Source organism: Xiphophorus couchianus, chromosome 13 (genome assembly GCF_001444195.1).
Source record: "Xiphophorus couchianus chromosome 13, X_couchianus-1.0, whole genome shotgun sequence".
Classification (NCBI taxonomy): Eukaryota; Metazoa; Chordata; class Actinopteri; order Cyprinodontiformes; family Poeciliidae; genus Xiphophorus; species Xiphophorus couchianus.
In genome coordinates this window covers 16,381,474-16,404,891 of record NC_040240.1, presented here as the reverse complement: position 1 = coordinate 16,404,891, position 23,418 = coordinate 16,381,474, and the positions used below count along the sequence as shown (strand labels likewise).

Genomic DNA, 23,418 nt, shown 5'->3' with positions numbered 1-23,418 from the left:
TAAAGCTGATAATATAAAAGGAAGACCATTGCTCACCAATTTGTATGTTGGCTAATGTCCTAAATGTCAGTAATGTCGGAATTTTATTGCGAAGACTAGTAATAATAATGGTGAAAAGAATACAGTGGATTAATTCACTGTCTCTCTAAAAACTCTTATACCTGCCTATTTTAATATACCAAATATACTGCAACTCCAAAGAACTGGATTGCCCAACAGTAGTGTGTCAAGTTGCATTTCATCTAAGTGGCTGAAATGCAACTAGCCTCCTAAATTGCTTTTTTTTTTTTTTTTAATTTTATATACAAGTTAGGTGGGGGGAGAAGGCAGAGCAACTATTAACTGCCATTATTCAGAGAGTAAAGGTAAAACTGAAAAAAATGTAAAAATATTTTTAAGAAAATGCAAAAAGAGATTAAAAGTGTCAAAGGTTTGTGGGCTAAATAGCTGCTATTTAGGGAAAAAGTAATTATTTAACAAACTTTATTTATAAGAAGTTTTAAAAAAAATTAAATATGAAGCATTTTCTGTCAATTCAGAAGACAGCCTGTGTTTTTTCTGTTTTGTGGAACAGACAGTTTATAAAACCTGACTTTAAAATGTAAAATGTATAAGAAATCCCAAATTTTGAATGAACTTCAAGCTTGTTAATTTAGGCATATTTTTTGATTTTCATGCACTCCCACATGGCACAGCAAGTGGGGCCTAATTTCTTATTTGATCTCCACACATGGGTGAATGTGTGCATCATGAAACCTTTATTGTGTGTGGGAGGTTGTTCTGTGGTTGCTGCTGGAGCCCTACATGCTTCAGTTGTGGCTACAACAAACAAAACTTCTAAAATATAAGTTCTGCATGTGTAGTCCTCACAACTGTCTACCATAGAAAAATTTAAATAAGAACCAAAAGGCAGCTTAAGTTGATTAAAAAGTGTGTATATCTTCTGTAGACACTGAGCATTTGATTTGGTAACTTACAATGTGTGTTTACTTTTAAGAGCTTTGCAAAAGTCTTAATGCTTCTTGAATTGTTCACTATTTTGTCACATGACCCTCAATTTATTAAAGTATTGAATTACTGAAGTGGAAGGAAAAGGATATCTTGTTTTTAAACAGTTTTACAAAGTGCCAGGTACTTTAAGCTGCTTTAAATTTGATACCTTCGAATAAAATCCTGTGCATCCAACTGCCATGTGGAGAAAAGAATGTTAGTGCAAAAGGCCTGAGACTGTGTTAGGGCTACAATAAAAGTTTATTAATGTCTTGGGATGGCCCAATCAAAGGCCAGAGCTACATTCAGTTGATAATTGACTTTAAAAAACACTATTTAAAGCAATGTTGTCCATCCAGCTTGACTGCGGTTACATGGAGGAAAACGGCCAAACTTTGAGTGTCCAGATGTGGAAAGCTGGTCAAGACGTTACTAAACACTTTTTTTAAAGTTTGACTCCGGAGAGCTGAATAAAAATTGACACATTACCTTTTAGATTCTTATTCCACTGGACAGTGGTGCACTGATTTGTGTGGGTTTATTACATAATTGTTGTATTGTGACAACATGTATTTGGAAGGAGATTGTTTAGTCAGCTGATGCACCATTTTTTTCAGCGATTACTAAAGTAGTTGGAAGTGTTTTGTTAACATATTTATCCCAGATGTTTCTCTCTAAAGACTGCAATCTGAGTCTGTAGATCTGCCCAGCACCTGGATTGAAGTAATGTTGCTAATGTTGCTTATAGGAGTGTAACAAGATCTTGCGATATTGAAACTTTGCAATATTTTTTGTTGAGGTGACAAAAATAAAGGCCTTTTGGCTACATAAATCTGATCTTTTAAAATGAACCCAATATTATGTCATTACAGCCAAAGTTGATTCCTCTGAATGCTTAGTGACTTTTACTCTGAATCAAGTGATGCTCTGTGTGAGCAATGGTAAAACGTGTTAATGAGCGTGGCCCTGTGTTTATATGCATGTCTGCTGAGTAAGATGGGACGTTAAAAGGTCCCTGTGGAGGCAGTTCAAAACAAGCCAAGTAATCCTGGATTAGAGCGTAGGACTTGGGGTCAACCGGCGGTCACAGGCGGCATGGTGACAGCAGAGGAGGCCAAGAGTAGAGAATCTGGGGAATTGGCCAGAGCACAAGACAAGTAGGGAATGACAGAACAGATAAATACATACCGACAGGGGAGAATGAAATGGAAAAGGCTGGTGTGGACAAAATTGGCAATGCCAACTACTGCATAGCACGATAAAGCTTTATGTTTATATCAACATTGCTGTAAAAAAGCATTTCTGTGCTCAATTCTGATTCCTTTGGGATCCGAGATTATTTTGGTGCAGATTAGTCCACTTACAATCTAAAATACGATTATTTTGAATATGGGCAAATATTTCTCCCAGTAACCACCATAAGGGGTTTAATTTTACTTTCAGCACATGAAAATCTGTTCTCACTAGAACAAGTAGATTAATTTAATCTAAGATTGGTGTAATGCAGAATTGAGACACTGAGTTTCTTACAGAATTTTGTTTAACTTGGAGTGGAAAAAACTAAGCTAGAAAATTCTAGAGATGAGCAAATATGGCACAAAAAAAAAGTCCTGGAAAAAATCTGAATTTTTTCTGTATGTCTTAAGATAATTGCACCAGCAGCTCCCAAACTTGTACAGAGGATCGAACTTAGAGCAAGTCCAACATTGAGCAGTTCTGAGCATTCCTCCTGGATTGTACCCAGCTGGCTGTCATAGCAACAGATATGTGCTGAACTTTCACCCCTCCACCCATACATTTTCGGGATTTAGGCAAATTCCTTTATAAACAATTTGGATTACATGTAATATTGCTTTTAACTTCAAATCTTGTTACCACTCCTGTTCATGTTTATTTAGATGTTATTGCACTTTGCAGCAGATTATAATCTTTTTAAATAGTCTGGCTTTGGGCAGATTTCATTTATTAAATGTTGGGAGGAAAAACACAGGAAAGTAATCTTTTTCAAATGTTTTTTTCATAAAGATGTAGCTTACTGTCAATCATCATTTTATTTAATTAAAAATAAAGAGGTAAAATTATATTCTCACTGTATCATACCAAGTAAAAACTGTGGTATTTCATGGTATTTATGTAAATATTCAAAGCACTGCTCTTAATTAAAATGAGAAAAACAATTTTTCCTGTTGCTCTGTTGCACTGCTGCTCTGTTCTACTTATATTTTCTCTGTTTAGAGCAACAGAGCTATAGAAAGTTATTAGCTGGTTATCCACTTGGGCATTTAATATGCAGTTTTAACAGGAGGGGCAGTTTCGGGGCGGCATCTCATCAGGGTTTGGCATGAGACCTCCCACCCCCTCGAAGCAGAAACTCTGCTTGGCCTATTTTTTTTTTTGTCACCAAAATATTTCCAGTCAGTCCAGTTTGTGTGTACACTACACTACACTACACTACACAACAGAAAGTGGGGGAAGGGTCTGCACTTCGTTATTCAATGCTCAGAGTTTCCTTCAGGCAGTGTCTCTTGCATCTCATCAGAAGGACGTTAAAACATAAGAATGGCGTGAAGGAAAATGGATAACCTTTTTATTAAATTAAAGTAGGTTAAAAAGTATAAAAATTAAGCAGTTCTTGCCCTTTTAAAGAATTAAAAAAGCATGACAGGTGAAGTCAAGATAGAAACAGGAATTGTGTGAACATTAGTTTACTTTGTAATGTAAAACTTTTATTATCATTGTATTAATAATGTGCTGTTTATTCTCATGGGATTTGGTTTTAAAAATGTGTTTTTCTTTGATATTTAGTCATGGATATCAAATATTGATTTGATTTTGGTGGGTTTCTGTGTTTGTTTTCCCAGGGGCATCAGTTCAGTCAAGAGGTGTTGCTTTGGCGACTTCCGACGGACCTGAGGGATCTCTGCACAGCCGGCAGCAGCTCCACCACCAGTCCTCTCTGTTTCACTCCCACGTCTCTCCAGGTTCTTCCTGCCTGTCTCCCTCCCAGGACTTCTGCCTGGACGCCTCCCTTTCCCACCGCTCCCATCGGGTTCAGACGTCCAAGCACAGCCTGCATCATGTCAACAAAATCCTGCGTGCCAAAAAGCTGCAGAGACAGGCTCGAACAGGTAACAACGTGGTGAAGAAGAGGGGCCCGGGCCGCCCTAGGAAATACCCGCTGCCCTCCCCTCCTCCTTCTCCGCCCCCTGAGGTGGAGTTAACTCAGACAGTGCACAGGGACGGTGGGGTGGAGCGGCTAGCCGGTCAGAGAGGATGGGAGGAGGATACTGTTACAGATGCTATTGAGTCCGTGGTCCAGGGACAGCATAGAAAAGGTCAGAAGAGGGCACATGTGGAGGCCGAGGGGGATGAAGAAGAGGAAGAGCAAGCTGAAGAAGACCCGGAGGCAGAGGAAGTCGAGGAGCAACCGCCTGACAGAGAGGAGAGCCAGACGAACCTGCCGCAAAGATCCAGAACCGGGACAGGAAGAAGCTGGCCTGCAGAGGAGGAACATCAGTACATTCAGGGGTATGCCACACCTTAAAGTTTCAGCTACCAGGGTTTTTAAAACAATATATTTACATTTTGTTGTTCCCTAACTTTTGGTTGTATCTGTAGTTCCACAGAAAGCAAGCCAGATGGTCAGTGCTCCACAGAACTCTCAGGCGCTGTCTCCAAGGAGCAGGCTGCACCCATCAGCAGCCAGCGAGAGAAGAAAGCGGCCCGACTTCCAAAGAAGAAGTTCCAGAAAGCAGGACTGTATTCTGATGTGTACAAGACTGAGGAGTGAGTCCCAAAGAAAACTTACTCAATGTTTTTTTTTTCTTCATGATGCTGATATGGTTTTCTATACTTTAAAGGGCTGCTTTTATATTATATAATTGTTTTTTTTAAAGCCCTCGCAGTCAGCTTTTGCAGCTAAAAAAGGAGAAGCTGGAATACATACCTGGAGAGCATGAATATGGATTGTTTCCTGCTCCAATACATGTTGGTAAGTTAAGATAATCTGCTTTGATATTTAGGTGAAACCTTTTATTCATGTTGATTCCATGAACATGTATTTATTGTTATAAATCTTAATAAGAAAGTCTACAATGTAGAAAATGCATTTCACTGTTTGTTTTTTAATAAAAATATGTTTCTTACTTGAATGGAGATAAAAGCTACAGGGTGATATTTTAAAAAAAAATTTGCTATAATTTCCCGGCTATTGTTCTTGTTTTACAGGGAAGTACCTGAGACAAAAGAGGATTGATTTCCAGTTGCCTTACGACATCTTATGGTTGTGGAAACATGATCAGGTGATGAATCTTAAGCAGGAAATTTTTAAAGTTTTTTTGTTTTATATACCATTTTAATTAAAATTTCTGTGTTTTTTTGTTTATTTTTTAGCTTTACAAGAGACCCGATGTCCCTCTTTACAAAAAGATCAGATCAAGTGAGTAACTTGATCTCACTTGAGACCAAGTTCTAATCGCATTTGTTCTAATCAAAACTTCCTAGTGCAGTCTTTGACTAGGCCACTGTTAATGTTTGTCAATGACAAATAAGTATTTTTGTAGAAGTTGCTACAAAAATTTGGAAAAGTTTATAAAAATGCTGAATCTAAAGTGATTTTCAGGTCAAATTACGTGTAGAAAAGACTTATTCACAGTTCTGTCTTTTTCTCTATCTCTAATTCACGCTCTCTGTCTGATGTAAATTTCTGACAAACATTTTGTTCTATATAAAAAGAAAGTGAGCAGTAAATAATCAGTGCTGGAAAACCTTTGAATTGTGGCATGAAAAATGTGTGGGTACCATTAAGACCTGTAACTAGCATGTTTATGTGTCACAGATGTGTATGTAGATGTGAAGCCTCTCTATGGGTACGAAATGACTACTTGCAACTGCAGAGCTCCAGAGATGTCAACGGAAAAAGGATGCCTGGATGATTGCTTGAATAGGTACAGAAACCTAACGACAAAGGTTGTTGAGTAATAGTTGGTCTATGAACAGAATTCCAAAATAATACACAACACGCCGCTGATAAAAATCTAATTCTGATTTTTCCAGGATGAGCTTTGCAGAGTGCTCCCCCAGTGCCTGTCCTTGCGGCGATCAGTGTGACAACCAGCACATCCAGAGACACGAGTGGGTCCAGTGTCTGGAGCGTTTCCGTGCCGAGGGAAAAGGCTGGGGAATCCGCACTAAAGAGTCTCTCCGAGCCGGTCAGTTCATCATCGAATACCTGGGGGAAGTGGTCAGTGAGCAGGAGTTCAGGTGAGACCATTGGACCATTTTCTGTCGGCTTCTTTTAGTTTAAAGGCGAAACAAGTCCTGTGTTTGAAGCTATTCCGCTTCATGTCTGGTGTGTTTTAGGAACCGAATGATGGAGCAATACCACAACGGCCACTACTGTTTGAACCTTGACAGCGGGATGGTGATTGACAGTTTCCATATGGGCAACGAGGCACGCTTCATAAACCACAGCTGTGAACCCAACTGTGAGATGCAGAAGTGGTGGGTGTTATAATAACTTGAAGCTGGTTCTCTTAAAGCCCTTCTCTGCTATCCTGAAATAAATTTATCCAAGACTTTTCTGGATGAGCTTCTGCTGCAAGGTGTTGGGAACTGGTTGTTCACCCAGATCTGGTTAATCCTGCTTCCAGTACTTCTGTGCATCTTAAATATTCCAATTCGGTTAAGCTGCTCTAAATGGCCAGTCGAATTAAATTACAAAGAATATTAAGCCGTGGAGATCAAGAAAGATGCATGAGAGAAGCTGGAAGTTGTTACAGCTTTACAGTACAGTATTTGGTTTTCTAAGTGCTCACATCAGTCAGTAATTAGATAGGAAATTGCCCGTTTAGCTAAAAGCTACTTTTTTTCAGGCAATTTAGGACAGATGTGCAGGTTTCTATGTTCTTTAGGAGGCAAACTGACTAAGGAGAAAATAGCAGAAATTGGTGGTATCAGATCCGTACACAAGATTTGATTTAACTATTTTTGAAGGTAACATAGATACTTGATTGTTCTATAAAATGGCGCTATGTGCCTAGAAAATACATAATACCTCCCCTTTAAGAAATCTCAAAAACATTTTCAGACAAAACGAGCCAATAGGTGAGAGATATGGAATAATTTAGGTTTGAAGCATTAAACAACAAGATTCCTACATGGAGTTCATCCATCATTTGTTATTTTGAAAAGAGCAGTAGTGCTGATGTAAAGCTACACTTTCACTCTTTTAAAGTCAGATCTGTTTTACATTTTAATGATGTCATCACTTAAATTTATGAAGAGCTCAGAGGCAGATGCATCTTTGCAGGTCTGTGGCGGAAATTTTTTGTGAAATTTGCTCTCGAGCATTTAAATGGATCAAAAGTGACTTTATGTCTGGAAAACATCTGGATTTTGACACAGGCAGATGAACAACTTTAAGGTTTTTATTGCCCCTTCGAAGCTGCTTTTCTACAGCTTTTTCTGTCAGTGTTTGCCTATACAATTTTTCTTAAAAAAAACCTAAAAACATTGATAAGTTGCTAGAGTGTATACATGGAAACGTTGATCTAGTTTGGATAACTAAAAGCGCGTCTAGCAGGTGTGCCTCTTTGGAAATGAGAAGGCTCTACCTTGAAGCCGCAGGCCTGTAATTTTGTTTGCGGCTGTAATCTGATGAGGTCACCTTGCTTCTTGACACTACGCGGCCACATAAACAGTTTAAGGTCACTCTCTCCCTGTCGAAACAGTTCACCGCTCCTCCAAGAGCCTCTTCATGTTGCATGTCAGAGGCTTGTTTGGACAGCGCCCGAGTGAAACCATCTGAAACATTTGTTATCACCTTTTTTGCCCTTGGAGGATTTGGTTTTTGCCCTCAAACCACGATGCCCTCTCACAATGTAGGACGCCGGCCTGTGTGGACGAAATGTGGAGCTGAAATAAAAATCCTCTTCAAGGCTGGAGGATGTTCTGCACAAAGCCAGACAAGTCATTCATCTTGCCACAGAAAATAAATTGTAAGCAACCAGGCCTTAGATACAGCTTTGGTGCTTGAAGACATTGTGCTGAAGCAGCCTTTTCCGCCTGTTGAAGGAATAAATTATTAAGCGCCTGGCAAACAGAATAATGGGCTTTGTTCTTTAAGGAATAGTAAAGCTGGGACACAGCTTTCGTTTGGACAGGAGAAAAACGGGAGTGAAACTATAAAGACCCTTCAGTCTCCGTCTAGCTGTCAGTATGACATTTTTATTAAAGCTTAGACTCCTGGAATAAGGATATCTAAATTTGTTTTCCATCAATCTTTGGTAAACTTTGACGTTCATCAGCGCAATATAACCACTAACAAAAGACTATAATAACCAGAAATTATTGCTTTAAAATGTTCATATATTGTATTTTTGCTTAGATTACCATTTTTATCAAGTAATGGCGCTGTTTTTAAAGCAGCATTCTGCATTTAACAGCAGAATTAATTACAGAAGCTTTAAATAAAAAACTTTAGTTACAGATGCTCTGATCAGGCTAGCTTTCCCGGCTGATGCCATTTCTTTCTTTTTTTCTTGGAGGTCTGATCTGTCAATTCAGATGTTGACCGTATACTTTTGGTTTTTTTAGTATTAAATGGACTACATTATGCCAAAAAATATATATATATCTTTATTTTCTTATTTTTATTAAGCTCCAAATAGATCCATCCGTGCTCAAACTGTTGTTAAAGTATATAAAAACTGAAAATGGTGGAAATTCGTAGTTTTTATATATTCGAATAATATAAAATAAAGGAAACTTTTTCAGAGCTAGCCATATGAAAATTGGAGCATCTCTAATTTTAAAACTGAAATACAAATATACACAACCTTAACCTCCAAACAGATTGTATTTAAATTCATGCTTGTTTGATAATGCAACATCTTTCAAATACATTTTTATAATGTTTCAAAAAAGGCAAATTTGCAGGTTTTTATGCATTTATGTAAGAAACCACTTTGTCTTGTTTTTCAGGTCGGTGAACGGGGTTTACAGAATCGGTCTCTTTGCTCTGAAGGACATCCACAGCGGCACTGAACTCACCTACGACTACAACTTCCATTCCTTCAACACCGAGGAACAGGTGAAACATTGGCTAACTTTTTCACCTCTTTACACACGTGTGATTCTTTTTTTTTTTTTTTTTTGTCTGTAATTCTCATCTCATCCCACGAGTTTGTAAATTATTAATAGTGACAAGGGAAGCAGGTCATACAAAACAGATTCAAGTTTAAGTTTAGCTCAGAAAACTGAGATAAGCTAAGTAGTGTTTATTTATTTACGTAATCTGAGATTAAACTTGGTTTACCCTTCCAATAGAAAAGCAAAAAAGAAATACATAGCAACGAGTTACTTATGTCTGGTCAGTAGGTGCATTTGCTTGTCTTCAAATTTCCTTTCTAGTTTTAAAAAGATATTTTTCTGCTCCTTCCTCCTTAGCAGAACAAACTTACCTGGACTAAATAGTAATTATAATTTTCTTCCCACTTTGTTTCTCCTCTTTTCTCTGCAGCAAGTCTGCAAGTGCGGCTCGGAGAGCTGCCGGGGCATCATCGGAGGGAAGAGCCAGCGCATCAACGGCCTCCCGGGAAAAACAGGAGGCGCTAGGAGACTGGGCCGACTCAAGGAAAAGAGGAAGTCAAAACACCAACTCAAAAAGAGAGTGAGTGGTCCAAGTAATGCTTTTGTTAAAGAAAAATTCATCTAAGAATTTTTTGGATAGCTTATTTTCAGTGCTACCTGTTGACATCTTTTCATCTAAGTTAGGATTTGGGGGGAAACTGTGATCTTGAACACTTCTACATTTAGAAATGTCTTACTAGATGCAAAATTTCGTCTTCGTGGCTTACAAATGATCTGTGTAGCTCACAATGTTTCTAGAAAGTATCACAGAATGCCCGAAAAGGGTTTTCTTCTTACTTAATTGGTTGTGTTTAAGATATGGTCTTAAATTTGGTTTTCTTTAACTTCAGGAGGAAGAGTCCAGTGACAGCAACAAGTTTTATCCACATCTCATGAAGCCCATGTCTAACAGAGAGAGGTAAGAGTTTCCTTAAAGTCTAGTTTCAAATTCTGTGACTACTGTATGTTATATTAGTAGACTTTTGTATTCAGCTTTTATTGTAATAGAGATGTATATCTTAATCTGCATTTTACAAATGATCTCCACTTGCATTAAAGGGGATTTTACTATGGCTAGTACTTTCTCTGTTATTACTTCCTTATTAAGCAGATCAGTTTCTAAAAAGTATCATTTGATACTTGATTAGATAAAATCATTATCAGTTACGTGTTACTGCAGCAGCAATGATGCCTGTCGTACATTAGCACCCTGTAGAGCTACAATTAGTTAAAAGCTGAACTTTTATACTCACTATCTTCTTCTCTCCTGCCATGATCAGAAACTTTGTGCTGAAGCACAGCGTGTTTCTCCTGCGAAACTGGGAGAAGATGAGAGAGAAACAAGAGCTTCAGAAGAGAGAGGGAGAAAGAGAGCGGGATCCCAGCAGCATCTCGATGTACGCTCGCTGGGGAGGTGTTATCCGAGACGATGGCAACATCAAGTCAGGTTAGTTAACAGGCAGAGAGTTCTGGAGTGAAAGTAACAATCCAAACAAACACTAAAGATTGGTATTGATTTTATTTTCCTGCTGCCTAACCTGAACTGTTTCTAACACGCATCTGTTCTTTTTCTAGATGTGTTCCTGACCCAGTTCTCAGCTCTGCAGACGTCGCGGTCGGTTCGGACTCGGAGACTCGCTGCCGCTGAAGAAAACACAGAAGTGACGCGCACCGCGCGTCTGGCGCACATCTTCAAAGAGATCTGTGACATGATCACCAGCTACAAAGGTCAGTGGAGGGAAACGCCATAATTTATTTTGCTTTTTCACCAACTTCACACTCATAACATACAGACCACTGGCATATTGTACCAAATTATCTACCTAATAAACACTAATTTAACTCAAATATGAGATGTTGACCTCAAACTTGAGTTTGTCATGATACAAACGTTTGAAGCTCATTACTGACTCTGTTTTTGACATTGAGGGGAAATTAAGACTTTGGTTTGTTTTTGTTTAATGACGAGCAGAATAACAAAATCAAAAACTAGTAGGACTATTTTTATTGTCTTAATTAAGCATTTTGGGTAGCACTTCCTGCTGGAAGTGTTCATGTTCTTGATGGAAGTATTAGCCATTAATTTAGTAGAATAAATCTTTGCCGGTTTCTTAACAGTGTAAACAAGAATCCAATCTATGTAAACTTTCCAGATGTGCAGCAGTCCTGTTAAACATGTGTGCTTCTATGGATTTTTGGATCATATTTTCTTTGCTGATCAGAGTCAACAGGGCAGTTTATGAAGTATAAAATGTGTGGTACGTGTGTTGTTCTCCTATTTGCTATGGCTATTAGCTGCAAAAGAGAGAAGTAATGGGGCAATCAGCTAGTTGGTAACAATTAACCCGGTAAAGTTAAGATATGTAGTCCAGCATGTAGATATGTAGTCCAACTATGTTGACCTTTTCTAATTCCTCATAAATAACACTGTTGATCTCTTGGACACTACTGTGAGTTTGTGGTGCCTCTAAACTTTAGAAGCACTCTGCTGTCGCACAGCTTGCATACGAGCTAATGGACTCCCTTTAGAGGGGGAAATGAGTTTGCCAGTTTGGGAAGATAAAGACAACTTGTTCTTTTATCAAATTTGTCACCTTAAATGTCTTGAATTGTTTTAGTTATGAAAAATCCACGTCAGTGTCTGCACAAATGTTGGAGAAATGTTTTCATCTTTTATCCCGTAATGGTTCAAATTAAGCAGTTAATAAAATTATTTCCTTGTCATTTCAGACTCATCGGGACAAATCCTTGCTGCTCCGCTGGTGAACCTGCCATCCAGGAAGAGGTAAAACTCTGTTTTTCTATCAGCATTGTCACTTCTGTGTTTGTGTACAGCACCCACACAGTGTAACAGTTTTATCTTTCGCCACGCATTTGAGCCGTGAAAGCGTGTGTGTCCAGTATTGATGGCTATCAGCTGGTGTCAAAACAGAAACAGCACTTGTACTAAAGCTGCTCTAGCGGCTCAGTGAGTGCCAGCACGGATTCATATGCTTGTTTTGTTGTAATCAGAGGCAAGGACTTTTAACTGGAGACTAATGCCTTTGTGTTTGTGTGCCAACAGGAACAGCCAGTACTATGAGAAGGTGTCCGACCCTCTGGACCTGAGCACCATCGAGAAGCAAATCCTCACCGGCCATTATAAGACGGTGGAAGCGTTCGACACAGACATGCTCAAAGTGTTTCGCAACGCTGAGGTAAGCTGGTTTGCCTCCATTACCGAGTCTCGGCTTTTTCCATTTCAGTCTTAAATGCTGTTGTGGAAAAAATAATCACACTAGGCTGCACAGTTTTTATTATATGTAAAGTGTTTGTTGCATTGTTCTTGACTTAAAACCAAGTTTGTACAAATAAGTCTGTAAGGCTTAATTTAAAAAATCTCAGTTTTTAGTCAGTTTCAGCATCAAGTTAAATATTTTGCTATGAAATGAAGGATAAGGCGCCTGTGTGTGCATTTAGTCTTCATCGGGCACAGCTTATTCAATCCGATCTCGCTGGATTAGAAATCAAAATGATTGTTCAGCTCCACTTAGCCTTTTGTAATCAGCCAATAGTTTATTTTATTTCCTGCCTTTCTCATTCACACAGCACTTGAACTGGATTTTTAGCTCTTGCTTTCTGATATTCAAGCCCAATCTGCAGGCCCCTTTGATTTCCTTCTCTATAGCTGAACTGTTTAAATAAGGGCCACTTAAAAGCTCTTGCGGTCGATTAGTCTTTGAGTCACAGGAGTTTGAAGTGGGTGTATAAATTAGGATCACCTCTTCTCATCGAGGGTTTTTTTTTTTTTGTGGAGTGAATTTTTTTTACACTTTGTGCTGAGGGGAACTTTTGGGTCTTTAGCTGAAAATTCACATAGTTTTGAATAGATTTGTCGATTTCTGTTCTCTTAGTCCTGCAAATCATTCATGACGGATCTGGAAGCAAAAGAAATGAAAGCCTTTACTAAGGTCTGAATGAAAGAGGATTAGGACCAACAAAAAAAATTATTAAAATTCAGGGGTTTTTTCTCAGAATTTAAATTCTGTGTCGAACTCAAAATCCAAATAAATAACTAAATATTCTTAGGTGTATGTCAATTATGTTGTTAGTATATGAACATAATCACATAACTGTTTGGTAACAGTCCTTTGATAAAGGATTTGTAAACCTGGACTTTATCCACACTGATGGAAGCCTGTCCCAAATTAATTTGGTAGATTTGGATCTTAATACTAGATTTGCCTGATGATAAACAATTTAAACAATTCTGATTCACAGAATAAAAAGTCAGAATTCTGAGACTAAAGTCTGGTGGGTTTTTTTTTTCTTCCTCTGACCCCAATCCTCTTCCCTACATAGCTGTTGGAGCCAATATATTTGTGTTTTTTTGTTGTTGTTTCTTATAATTACATTTCCTTTTATTAATATGGAAAGCACCGGGCTTTTTTCTCTCTGAAGAAATATTACGGCAGGAAGTCCTCGGTGGGCCGGGACGTGTGCCGGCTGAGGAAAGCTTACTACAGCGCCCGGAATGAAGCCGCCGTCCAGATCGACGAGATCGTGGGCGAGACCGCCAGCGAGGCCGACAGCTCGGACTCGCTGGAGCGCGACCACGTTCACCACCACGGAGGGGGGTCGGGGTCGCATGACAAGGACGACGACGTCATCCGTTGCATCTGCGGGATGTACAAAGATGAAGGAGTGATGATCCAATGTGAAAAGTGCATGGTTAGTAAATGAAAAGCAGCTGGAAAAGTGCTCCATTAAGAGAAAGTTGAGATGTTTTAGTCTCGATTTTTCTCTATTGTGAATAACGCTTTTTGATTTCGAAATTAAAAATAATTCTTAGTAATTATGTGATTGTTTGAAACAGCAGCCGCTGGCCGCTAAGATGCTTCAGACTGTTTGTTTATTTGTTTTGTTTTCTTGTAATGACAGGTGTGGCAGCATTGTGACTGCATGCGTCTGGAGACCGAAGTGGAGCACTACCTGTGTGAGCAGTGTGACCCTCGACCTGTAGACAGGGTACGTCTCTCTCTTTTACGGATTTATTTATTTGATATCTCCGTTTTTTGTGCCGGTTTTATTGCTTCCTTCTCATGCTGCATGTGTTGTTGTGACAACAGGAAGTTCCCATGATCCCCCAGCCCAGCTATGCTCAGGCTGGCTCCATCTACTACATATGTCTCCTTAGAGATGACCTGCTGTTACACCAAGGTATGGAAACAGAAGAACTAGCAATCCAGAGCTAATTTTGCTTATGACTCATCTCTGTAAATCATATGTTTAAAACATTTTACACATGTTGTATTTGAAGTTTAAACCAGGGCTAAGTTATGAAGCATTTTCCCAAGCTTTCATGAAGCAGCAAATGTAAAAATGTGGCTTTTATGAGACTTACTTTTGACCCCAATTTAATGTTTCAAGTGCTGGTTTTATTGTGGTAGAACTCTAATAGCCAACATCACCTTGAATGCACCATTTCTCAGTGAGGCTGCAGAAGTCTTCAAACAGAGATGCACATTTATGTCCTTAATTAGGCTACATTCACACATCTTAATTACCGGTAAATGTAACAAAATCTGCTCTTTATTTCCTTTTTTTTTGCGCCCTTATCTAACTTTTTCATGGTAGTCTGAATGGTCCGATTCCGATCTTTTCACCCCCATAAAATCCAATTTGTGCCTCTTCTATGTGTGGAACTTATTCAGATATGTATCCGATTATTTAAGAATAATTGGATACGTTTATTTATTTTTTTTCTAATTCTTTATTTTCAAAACATTCAAAAGCTTGATTCCACCTCAAGGTCACAGTTCCAGTCTGTGATCAATTACATAATTCTTTCTCTTTACCATTTCCATTTACAACAACAAAACAAAAACAACACAGAGAGGGAACAAAGGGGTGCTATTTTGAAAAGATGTTACTTTTATTTACATCACCATAAGGAAATTATATAGCAAACAGACACTTCCTGAAAGATGAACCCGCTCTTTTTACTAATTCTTATCATTCCAATATTCCTGTATGTTGTGTTTGGTTGGCATTTGGGCCATAGCATAGTGAGTCCTTTTGCATTTTGTCCTGCTTTTATGTCATTGATGTGAGACTTTGTCATAATTCTGCATCAGGAAAAGCCAGACACTGTAAATCTGGATGCAAACAATGGCTGAGATTTATAATTATGAAAGAAGTGAAGCGCATCACATCGCAATCCCATCACTGCTGGCTCTGACTACACATACCAGACTTACATACAGAAACTGTAGTCAATACTCCACAAAAGGTCATTGCTATTTGTTGTGCTATTTTTTACTATTAGCTTCCTTCTTGTTGTTATGATCCTGTGACGACTTAAACGTCTCCATCCATTAGAGCTTCTGTAAACAATGCGCTGCTGTGTGACGTCAGCATTCTTCTGTGCATTCGGGTCGCTTTGGGGACGTAAACCGTTCACACAGAAATCTCATTGTGGTTGTGTTTACTTGGCAGTATGAACAACCACGAAAATAATTCAATGTCAGCAAAAAAAAAAAAACTTGAGCCTGAAAACTGACAGTGCCAGGCCTTTTGTTTGTAATGTGATGCGTTTGTTGTGAGCAGGTGACTGTGTGTACCTGATGAGAGACAGCCGGCGCAGTCCTGAAGGCCAACCCGTCCGGCAGTCTTACCGTCTTCTGTCCCACATCAACCGTGAGAAACTCGACATCTTCCGGATCGAGAAACTGTGGAAGAACGAAAAGTAAGTTCACATTCGTAATGAAGCGATGTTCTGTGAAATACATTAAACTAATTGTATTGCTCTGTTGATCCACGCAAACTCTGAAGGGGCGAGCGCTTTGCTTTTGGTCATCACTACTTCCGTCCACATGAGACGCACCATTCCCCGTCGCGGCGTTTCTACCAGAACGAATTGTTCCGCATGCCGCTGTACGAGATCATCCCCCTGGAGGCGGTGGTGGCGACATGCTGTGTCCTCGATCTTTACACCTACTGCAAAGGTAAAGGGAAAACCCAAATTTAGATGACTAAACTACAAAGATAAGTGCATGTTTTTTCTATTTCTAAATGTGTCATTAGGAAGCAGGATCGAGCTGGGGTTAGACTTTCCCCTAAACATAGAAATTATACACTAACACAAAGCTCATTTCTCCCACAGGCAGGCCAAAAGGCGTGAAGGAGCAAGATGTGTACATCTGCGATTATCGCCTGGACAAATCAGCCCACCTGTTCTACAAGATCCATCGGAACCGCTACCCCGTCTGCACCAAGCCGTACGCCTTCAACCACTTCCCCAAGCGGCTCGCGCCCAAAAGAGACTTCTCGGTGAGACTCAGATGTTTGGTGCTGTTTTTTCTGGGATCTGCTTCTGTTTTAAAAACAGTGACAAAGTACTCTCATTATTTATGTGGCCTGCAGCAAACGCCTCGCTTAGTGTTTGGGCTAACCAGAAACAAATGAGGCAAACCACATTGTTTTTATTGCAACCTGAGGGGAAACCACAGTGAGATACACATTTCATTGCTGTTTGCTTGTCCAGGGAGGATGCAAAGCTAGAGGCAATTTAAATACGGTAATAAGCAGGAGCTTTCTGTTACAAAGACGGTGTAATTTGTTACGTAATTGTATGGACTTAGCGTCTTTGTCAGGAAATTTAAATTGGTCTATTAGTTACGGTTTGTACGAGTGCTTGAAGTCCTTGAAAATACTTCTGTTTGGTGTTTTCAAGCTTCGGAAAGTGCTTGTTTTTCAGGTGAAATCCTTGAAAGTGCTTCATTTTCAAACTGCAAATTTTGGTAATAAAATGCAATCTAACGTTTGATGAAAAGCCTAAATTTGGAAAACTTTATTTACAGTTGAATCCAGATATTTTTATATGCACATTTTTTTCTCACTGTCTGAAGTTAAATCAAACTAAACTTCTCTTGTTTTAGGTCAGTTAGAATTGCCAAAAATAATTTAGATTTGCTAAATGGGAGAAAACGTTGAGAGAGCATATTTTTTCTCTTGATTTTCTTTGTGTATTGTGTTTAAGTGTCCAATTTGAGCAGGAAGGTCATGGATTTGCTTGGATTGTTTCAATGAAAAGAATATTTATTATTCCTAATGAGTCAATGACTTATTGATCATCTCATATTTTATGCTTTAACAAAAATTATTAAAATTGGTGAATTTTTTGTTGTTGTTTAATTAGTATTTTGTAATCAGGACAGTGAAGTGTAAAGTATGTGTGAGAAAAAAATTTAAAACATAAAATGTTGCTATATTTTAGTTTACTTTGTCCATGCTGTAGAATGTAGAATACTATTACAAAAACATTATTAATAACAGTAATAAGGTATATAATAGTGTATTAAAATGGTAATTTTTTAGTTCATTTGTATTGTTTTTATCTCCATAGTTGGGTGCTGGAAAAATTTACTGCTTGAAAAGTGCTTGAATTTTGCTGTGGGAAAAGTGTACGAACACTTAGATCTTATCCATCTAAATCTAAAAGTGAGACTTATCTGTGTGAATATTGTTTTGATGTTTACGTGCCTCCAGCCTCATTATGTTCCTGACAACTATAAGAGGAACGGAGGCCGCTCTGCCTGGAAAAGCGAACGAACCAAAGAAGCGGCTGGCTGCGAGGACGACGGCTCCTCCTGCGACCGCGGCGACGACTTCCCCCACAGGGCGGAGGATGGACGGTCGGTAGAGGACGACGTGGACATGGTGCCGGAGGAACCTGAACACATTCCAGCCAAACCAAGACAAAAGGAAAGGGCGAGACCAGGAGGTGAGGAGGAAGACGAGGAGGAGGAGGAGGAAGGGCTGGAGGCCGGGGTGCGGAAAGAGATCGGGGAGAGTTCTGAAGACCGGATAGGGGAGATGCTCGAACTCCCTTTGTCTTCGGCCTCCTCGCCTCTCCACCACCCGGCGCTGAGCCGGAGGGAGGCTCAAAGGGAACGGCTCAACAAGATTCTACTGGACCTGCTGCACAGAGCGCCCAGCAAGAACGGTGAGGGACCGGGAGCAAAGCAGGGGGGTAGGTCAACAGATACATGGCTGCTAGCTCATGCATTCACACGCACTGATGAGAAATTACTTCTACACATCTTCAGATGCATTCTTTGATTCTCCTTCACGTTTCTCATACTTTAAGAGAATTTAACCAACATTTTCAGTTCCTATTTGTTGATAATTTATTTAATAAATACACACATGAGCTCAACAACAAATATATTTATTGTTTTTAATGTTATTGATGTTATTCAACCATTGGATTAGTGTAAAGTGCTATTATACCTATTCAGTTTTCCCAGGTGTTTCATGAACACCTGATCACTCATTTAAAGAACAAATCCTTCTATAGAAATGTGAACTGCAGATACTGACATTAGCGTTGGGGACGTCTGTGTTGGCTGCTTCATGTTTTACATTGAGATGCTATTTTAGGTTTGAGTAGCTTCAGTGATACACTTTCTCTTTCTTGCACAACTTGCACACAGTAGTCTTTTCCAGCGTCTTATCAGATTGTTTTTTGAAGCAAAAATTAATCCCCAGCAGCTTCGTCGTTCATCGATGTTGTTTGATCACCTTTCCCTGTGTTTCCAGCTGGAAGTCGATCAGCTTTGCACAGTCTGAAATGTTTGCACATTCTCATTTGGAAAAAAAAAGAAAAGCTGAAGCTCAGTGAGATTTTAGAGAGACATTAATTTTCTCCATTGCATTTTGATCTGTACGTCTCCCTAACACATAAATATGATTTGATCTTAAAGATTTCGGTGTAGCTTCGGCTGAACGTTAAGAGTTGTTGTGTTTCTGAAATGTGAACTTAAGCCAGGTTTTCTTGCCCTTTATTTTTCTCCCATTTACTGTATCCAAACTCCCTTCTTCTGCTAAACAAAAAAAACCCAATTCCCACAGCATGATGCCTCCAGCACCATGTTTCACTGTGGATATGGTATGTTCAGAGCAGTGATGTCAGTAACGCGTTACTGACATCGGACCACTTTTTTCAGTAACGAGTAATCTAACGCGTTGCTATTTCATATCCGGTAGTCAGACTACAGTTACCGAAATCATTTTTGCGTTACTGTGCATTACTATTTTCTTTTGGAATTTAATTTTATTTCCTCTACGCGTCTTGTCGAGTGATCACCGTTTTTATGCGACAGTATCGGCAGCGACAGAAATGTAAACAATGGAGGGAAGAGGGAGATGCGCATTTTGTTGGTAGAAAAACAGAAACTACTTTGAGTTTCTGTCGCCAAGTTCAATTATTATAAGTGGATGTGGGCTTTTTCTTTTTTTTAAAGTTGCTAGCAAATTTAATGAGTCGCGGGTTGCGCTTTTTAGGCTCGTTTTTGAACGTGAAGTTGCTCATTTGGGCTTGGAAATAAGCAGACATAAACCCCAGAATGTGTCTGGCCTCCAGTTAGTTTTAGTCAGGCTCTCCCTGCCCATCATTTCCCAGATGATCCGTCCCGCTGTGTCTTTGTTAATGTCAAGTTAATATATTACCTGTGAATTACGCCGAGCTATCCAGAACATTGGAAACATCGACACTAATATGAACAGCGCAATAAACGTAAAAACAGCCACAAATGAACGAGTCCGTAAAGTTGTGCAACTAAACGCCATTACAATTATTAATATTAAGATAAGTGTCACAAATCTGTGCAGCAGCTATCTGATTGTGGAGCCGCAGGAGGAGCGCTATGCGCTGACACCAAACGCAGGGCTGTAACCCACAACCTGGAGGCTGGGGGGGTTAAAATCCTTCTTAGAGTTTTCCAGACAATAGTGGACTACACAAAAACATGCACAAATTACTAAAGTTTTTTCTTTTGTACTGAAACCATTAAAAATTCTCCCCTTTAGTTCAAACTTATAAGTGACACATTGTTGATATTACTATTATAAAATAGCTTACAATTACGTATTGGCAAAGATCAATGTAATTTTCACAGCGTTGTTGTTAGCAGCTGCTGAAAGTAACTAAAAAAGTTACTTTTAATGTAACTTAGTTACTTTCCAAATCAAGTAGTCGGTAATCTAACTGAGTTACTTGTTCAAGGAGTAATCAGTAATCCGATTAAAGTTACTTTTTCAAAGTAACTATGCCATCACTGGGTCAGAGTGATGTTACTTGCCAAACATGCCACTTTGGACATTGCCCATATCTTTGATTATTTGTTTATGTTTCAAAAGTTGATGTAATTTGTTGCCAGGTTATTTTATGAAAAACTGAGCCAATTTACTGTGGTTTTTAGCTGCATTGTCGAAGTCTTATGTAAAAAGGCCTAAAGGCTAAATTATGACAATAACTAACTGTAAAGTAGATTTGAACCAAGTCTGGTTAGTAAAGGAGGATGTAAATCATAGGTACGTCAATTACTTCCCCAATTACAACAGAATATGAGCACTTCTTTAATTTAAATTTTTTTTTCTAAAAAGCTCCTAAATTTTCTTCTTTCTCCTCCCCTCTAGCTATTGATGTCACCTATCTCCTCGAGGAAGGAGCAGGACGGCGGTTACGGCGAAGGACGCTCGGATTTGCAGATTTTGTCATCAGAAAGTAACAATTTTGACGTGCCTGTTAAACGCACGCCACCTTTCGCTGCTGTGAAAAGAAGCCAGGTAGCGAAGAGACGGCAAAGAAGGGAAATTGAGCATTGTTGCCTATCCTACCTTTATGGATCACAAAGCATCCAGCGGCGTTGCATCTTCAGAGTTGACCTCTTCCAAGACAGTGACCTCAGCTCTGAGACGGTGGAAGAGGTGCAGAAGTTCTGACTTGAAGGAAGTTCCATCTTAAAGTGGAGAACCGGCCCGGTCTTCTTATTTAAGTATATCATGCAAAACTTTTTATTTTATTTTATTGAACATAGGAAAAACAACCCATGCACTTAAATGCATCGAACATTAGAAATCATGGGTTGATGGCTATTGCTTGCCAGCATTGGAAAACAAAACGGTTGGTACTGAACAGGGGCAGACAGAGGGACAGGAAGCGTTTTTTTCATTAATTTCCGCGCGAATCCTGAATTATTGTTCTTCGTCATGAGATCTCGCTGCAATGATGAAAATGTAAAAGATGAGAGAGAAAACTGGCTTATAGGAGAAAATGTAAAGTTGAGTGGTGTGCTCTGATGCTGCGCTTTAGAAAGAGAGAACAAGGGTGGAAAACTGCACTTTTGGTACCTTGGATATTGTGAAGCCCTGTGTAATGTATCCGCCATGAAAATACACTAGCACTCTCACAGTATTGTCTGCAGCCTGACAAAAGCAAGTTTAAAAACATAGATTTTTCTTTTCCTGTTTTAATTTTTTCCTCAAAGTAGCTCATTTAGAAGCAGAAGAGACCTGTGGCGTGGCTTTAGAATTGAGTTTTCGCTTATGTCAAAGTGTCTTGTTATTTTTAACTCAGCCGTGAGGCAGTCAGCTTCGCCGCGTCCCCTGTTCCTTTTATTTTTTAAGAAGCAAAACGATTCACCAGCTTAAATCGGGCAGCGACGGGAGGAGGGAGGGCGCCGGCTTTAACTAACGCCTTACACAGCCGCCACCGTCTCCCACTGCCTTGTGTGCAAGAGTGTGTGTCTGCCAGATTTTGTGAAATTATACCTTTTCAAAAAGAAAACGTGAAAAAAAAAAAATTAAGGGCTCGATGGCAATTAACAGTTTTAAGAAAACAATACTTAACATGAAATGTATCGTGATGGTCATATTTTCTTATATTCTGTGAGATGGGCGGGGCAGTGGATACTGTATATTTGGAGCAAGGAATGACTTGCAACTTTTTTTTTTTTTTTTGTCTTTGGACTGATTGCCATGGAGAATGTTTGTTTAAAAAAAAAAAAAAAAGACGACGTATTTGATGTGATTTCCTTTTTCCCTGCAATGTCCCGGTGCGGCAAGCTGAAAGAAATGATGAGAACAGGAAGGAGGAAGAGAACAGGAAGCTGTACAGTGCCAAGTTGTGTAAATATACACTCTTTACATTAAGAAGTGTCTCCAAAAGCAATATCTTGAAAATGGATTTCGTTTATTATTGTACTGTACAGGACTCAGCCCTAAATGTATTATTATTATTATTGTTATTATTATATTATTATTATAATTTCTTCAGTATGTATTACTATAATGACACTTAAGCTCTGAGGAATATGTTTTTTTGTAATGTCCAGAAATTCTCACCATAACAGTCCTGATGACATGAAATTTAAGCTGAGTTGTTTTTTTTTTTTTTTGCCTATAAATTAAGTCCACCTGTAAAGTGCATGAGCAAGAATGTCAGAAGGCGTTGGGATGTGACAGTGACTCTGCAACGACACCTTTCGTCACTGAATTTTGTTAATAATATAACTTTTTTAAGGAGGAATCTTCTCCTTGTTTTTTTGCTGCAAAGTGTTGAACACTAAAAAAACAAACCAACATAAAAATGTTAAGATATTTTTAAACACTGACAGGAAAACAAAAAGAAACGCTGTCAGAAACGATATCATGCTATTATAAATATATATAAATATATATAAATATATTTTTTGTTTTTCTTTCAAATAGGAAAACGGTTCCGTTTTGTGATAGCGGTCATTGTATGATGCTTGTACTTGTATTTATGCGTTTTGTGTGATCCGTTTAGTTATTTTTAGACAATCACAAAATAAGATGCAAGCATTGTAAATGGCAGACTGACGGACATTTTGTGATGTGTACAGTTTGTCAAAACAACAACAAAAAAAAGAGAAAAAACTTCTTCCACTCGTTCAAAGTTTGTAATTACGATTCTTAAGTCATGGAAAAAAATGCTGTTGGTTTTTACTTTTTTGTTTTATATTTGTTTTTTTTTTGTTTGTTTGGTTTTTTTTTTTTAATAAAAAGCACTACATTATTGTGAATACATTTGGTGTCTGATGTTGTGGTTTTCAACCAGAAAAAGGTGAAACAAGGATGAGACTCTGCAGGCTGGAAAAACCGTCTGAATTGCTATGATGTGGGAAAAAAAGTGATCTGCGGAATATTTAAACCTCGACAACTGTAAAATATCTGCCATGAATTAAGGAGGACGTTTTGTATTTACGATTTAAAAAAGGTCAGTAAAGGACTGAGAACCTTGGATATACTTGAGTAAGGGATTGTTGCAAGATAAATGCATAGGAACCCTGGAAAGAATATATTTATTTATTGGCTCCTTGTCCTCTCTCAACATGTCCTGGTGTACAAAATACTAGCTCAAATTAAGTGTTGAAGACCAGAAATGTCACAATTCAGTACATCAATAAGGTTTTAAATAAATATTTATTTTAAATCAACTTGAAAAAGCATATG

General features: G+C 38.7%; 1 protein-coding gene across 3 annotated transcripts in view; it reads left to right on the top strand.

The window, feature by feature from the left end:
* ash1l (ash1 (absent, small, or homeotic)-like (Drosophila)) overlaps positions 1-22,875 on the top strand; it is a 37,523-nt gene extending 14,648 nt beyond the window's left edge. For 2 of the 3 annotated variants that reach the window (XM_028036829.1, XM_028036828.1), the window contains 23 exons: positions 3,852-4,518; positions 4,609-4,776; positions 4,887-4,981; positions 5,218-5,291; positions 5,383-5,428; positions 5,828-5,936; positions 6,046-6,252; positions 6,352-6,492; positions 8,974-9,082; positions 9,512-9,661; positions 9,972-10,039; positions 10,401-10,567; positions 10,696-10,848; positions 11,851-11,905; positions 12,185-12,317; positions 13,561-13,830; positions 14,041-14,127; positions 14,229-14,319; positions 15,709-15,847; positions 15,934-16,106; positions 16,265-16,431; positions 17,650-18,133; positions 20,581-22,875. In XM_028036829.1, coding sequence (XP_027892630.1) covers positions 3,852-4,518; positions 4,609-4,776; positions 4,887-4,981; positions 5,218-5,291; positions 5,383-5,428; positions 5,828-5,936; positions 6,046-6,252; positions 6,352-6,492; positions 8,974-9,082; positions 9,512-9,661; positions 9,972-10,039; positions 10,401-10,567; positions 10,696-10,848; positions 11,851-11,905; positions 12,185-12,317; positions 13,561-13,830; positions 14,041-14,127; positions 14,229-14,319; positions 15,709-15,847; positions 15,934-16,106; positions 16,265-16,431; positions 17,650-18,133; positions 20,581-20,672 — 3,845 coding nt within the window. In that variant the 3' untranslated portion in view covers positions 20,673-22,875. The remainder of the gene's footprint in view (positions 1-3,851; positions 4,519-4,608; positions 4,777-4,886; positions 4,982-5,217; positions 5,292-5,382; positions 5,429-5,827; positions 5,937-6,045; positions 6,253-6,351; positions 6,493-8,973; positions 9,083-9,511; positions 9,662-9,971; positions 10,040-10,400; positions 10,568-10,695; positions 10,849-11,850; positions 11,906-12,184; positions 12,318-13,560; positions 13,831-14,040; positions 14,128-14,228; positions 14,320-15,708; positions 15,848-15,933; positions 16,107-16,264; positions 16,432-17,649; positions 18,134-20,580) is intronic. The other variant, XM_028036830.1, reaches the window with a different exon arrangement.
* Positions 22,876-23,418: the final 543 nt, after the last annotated feature.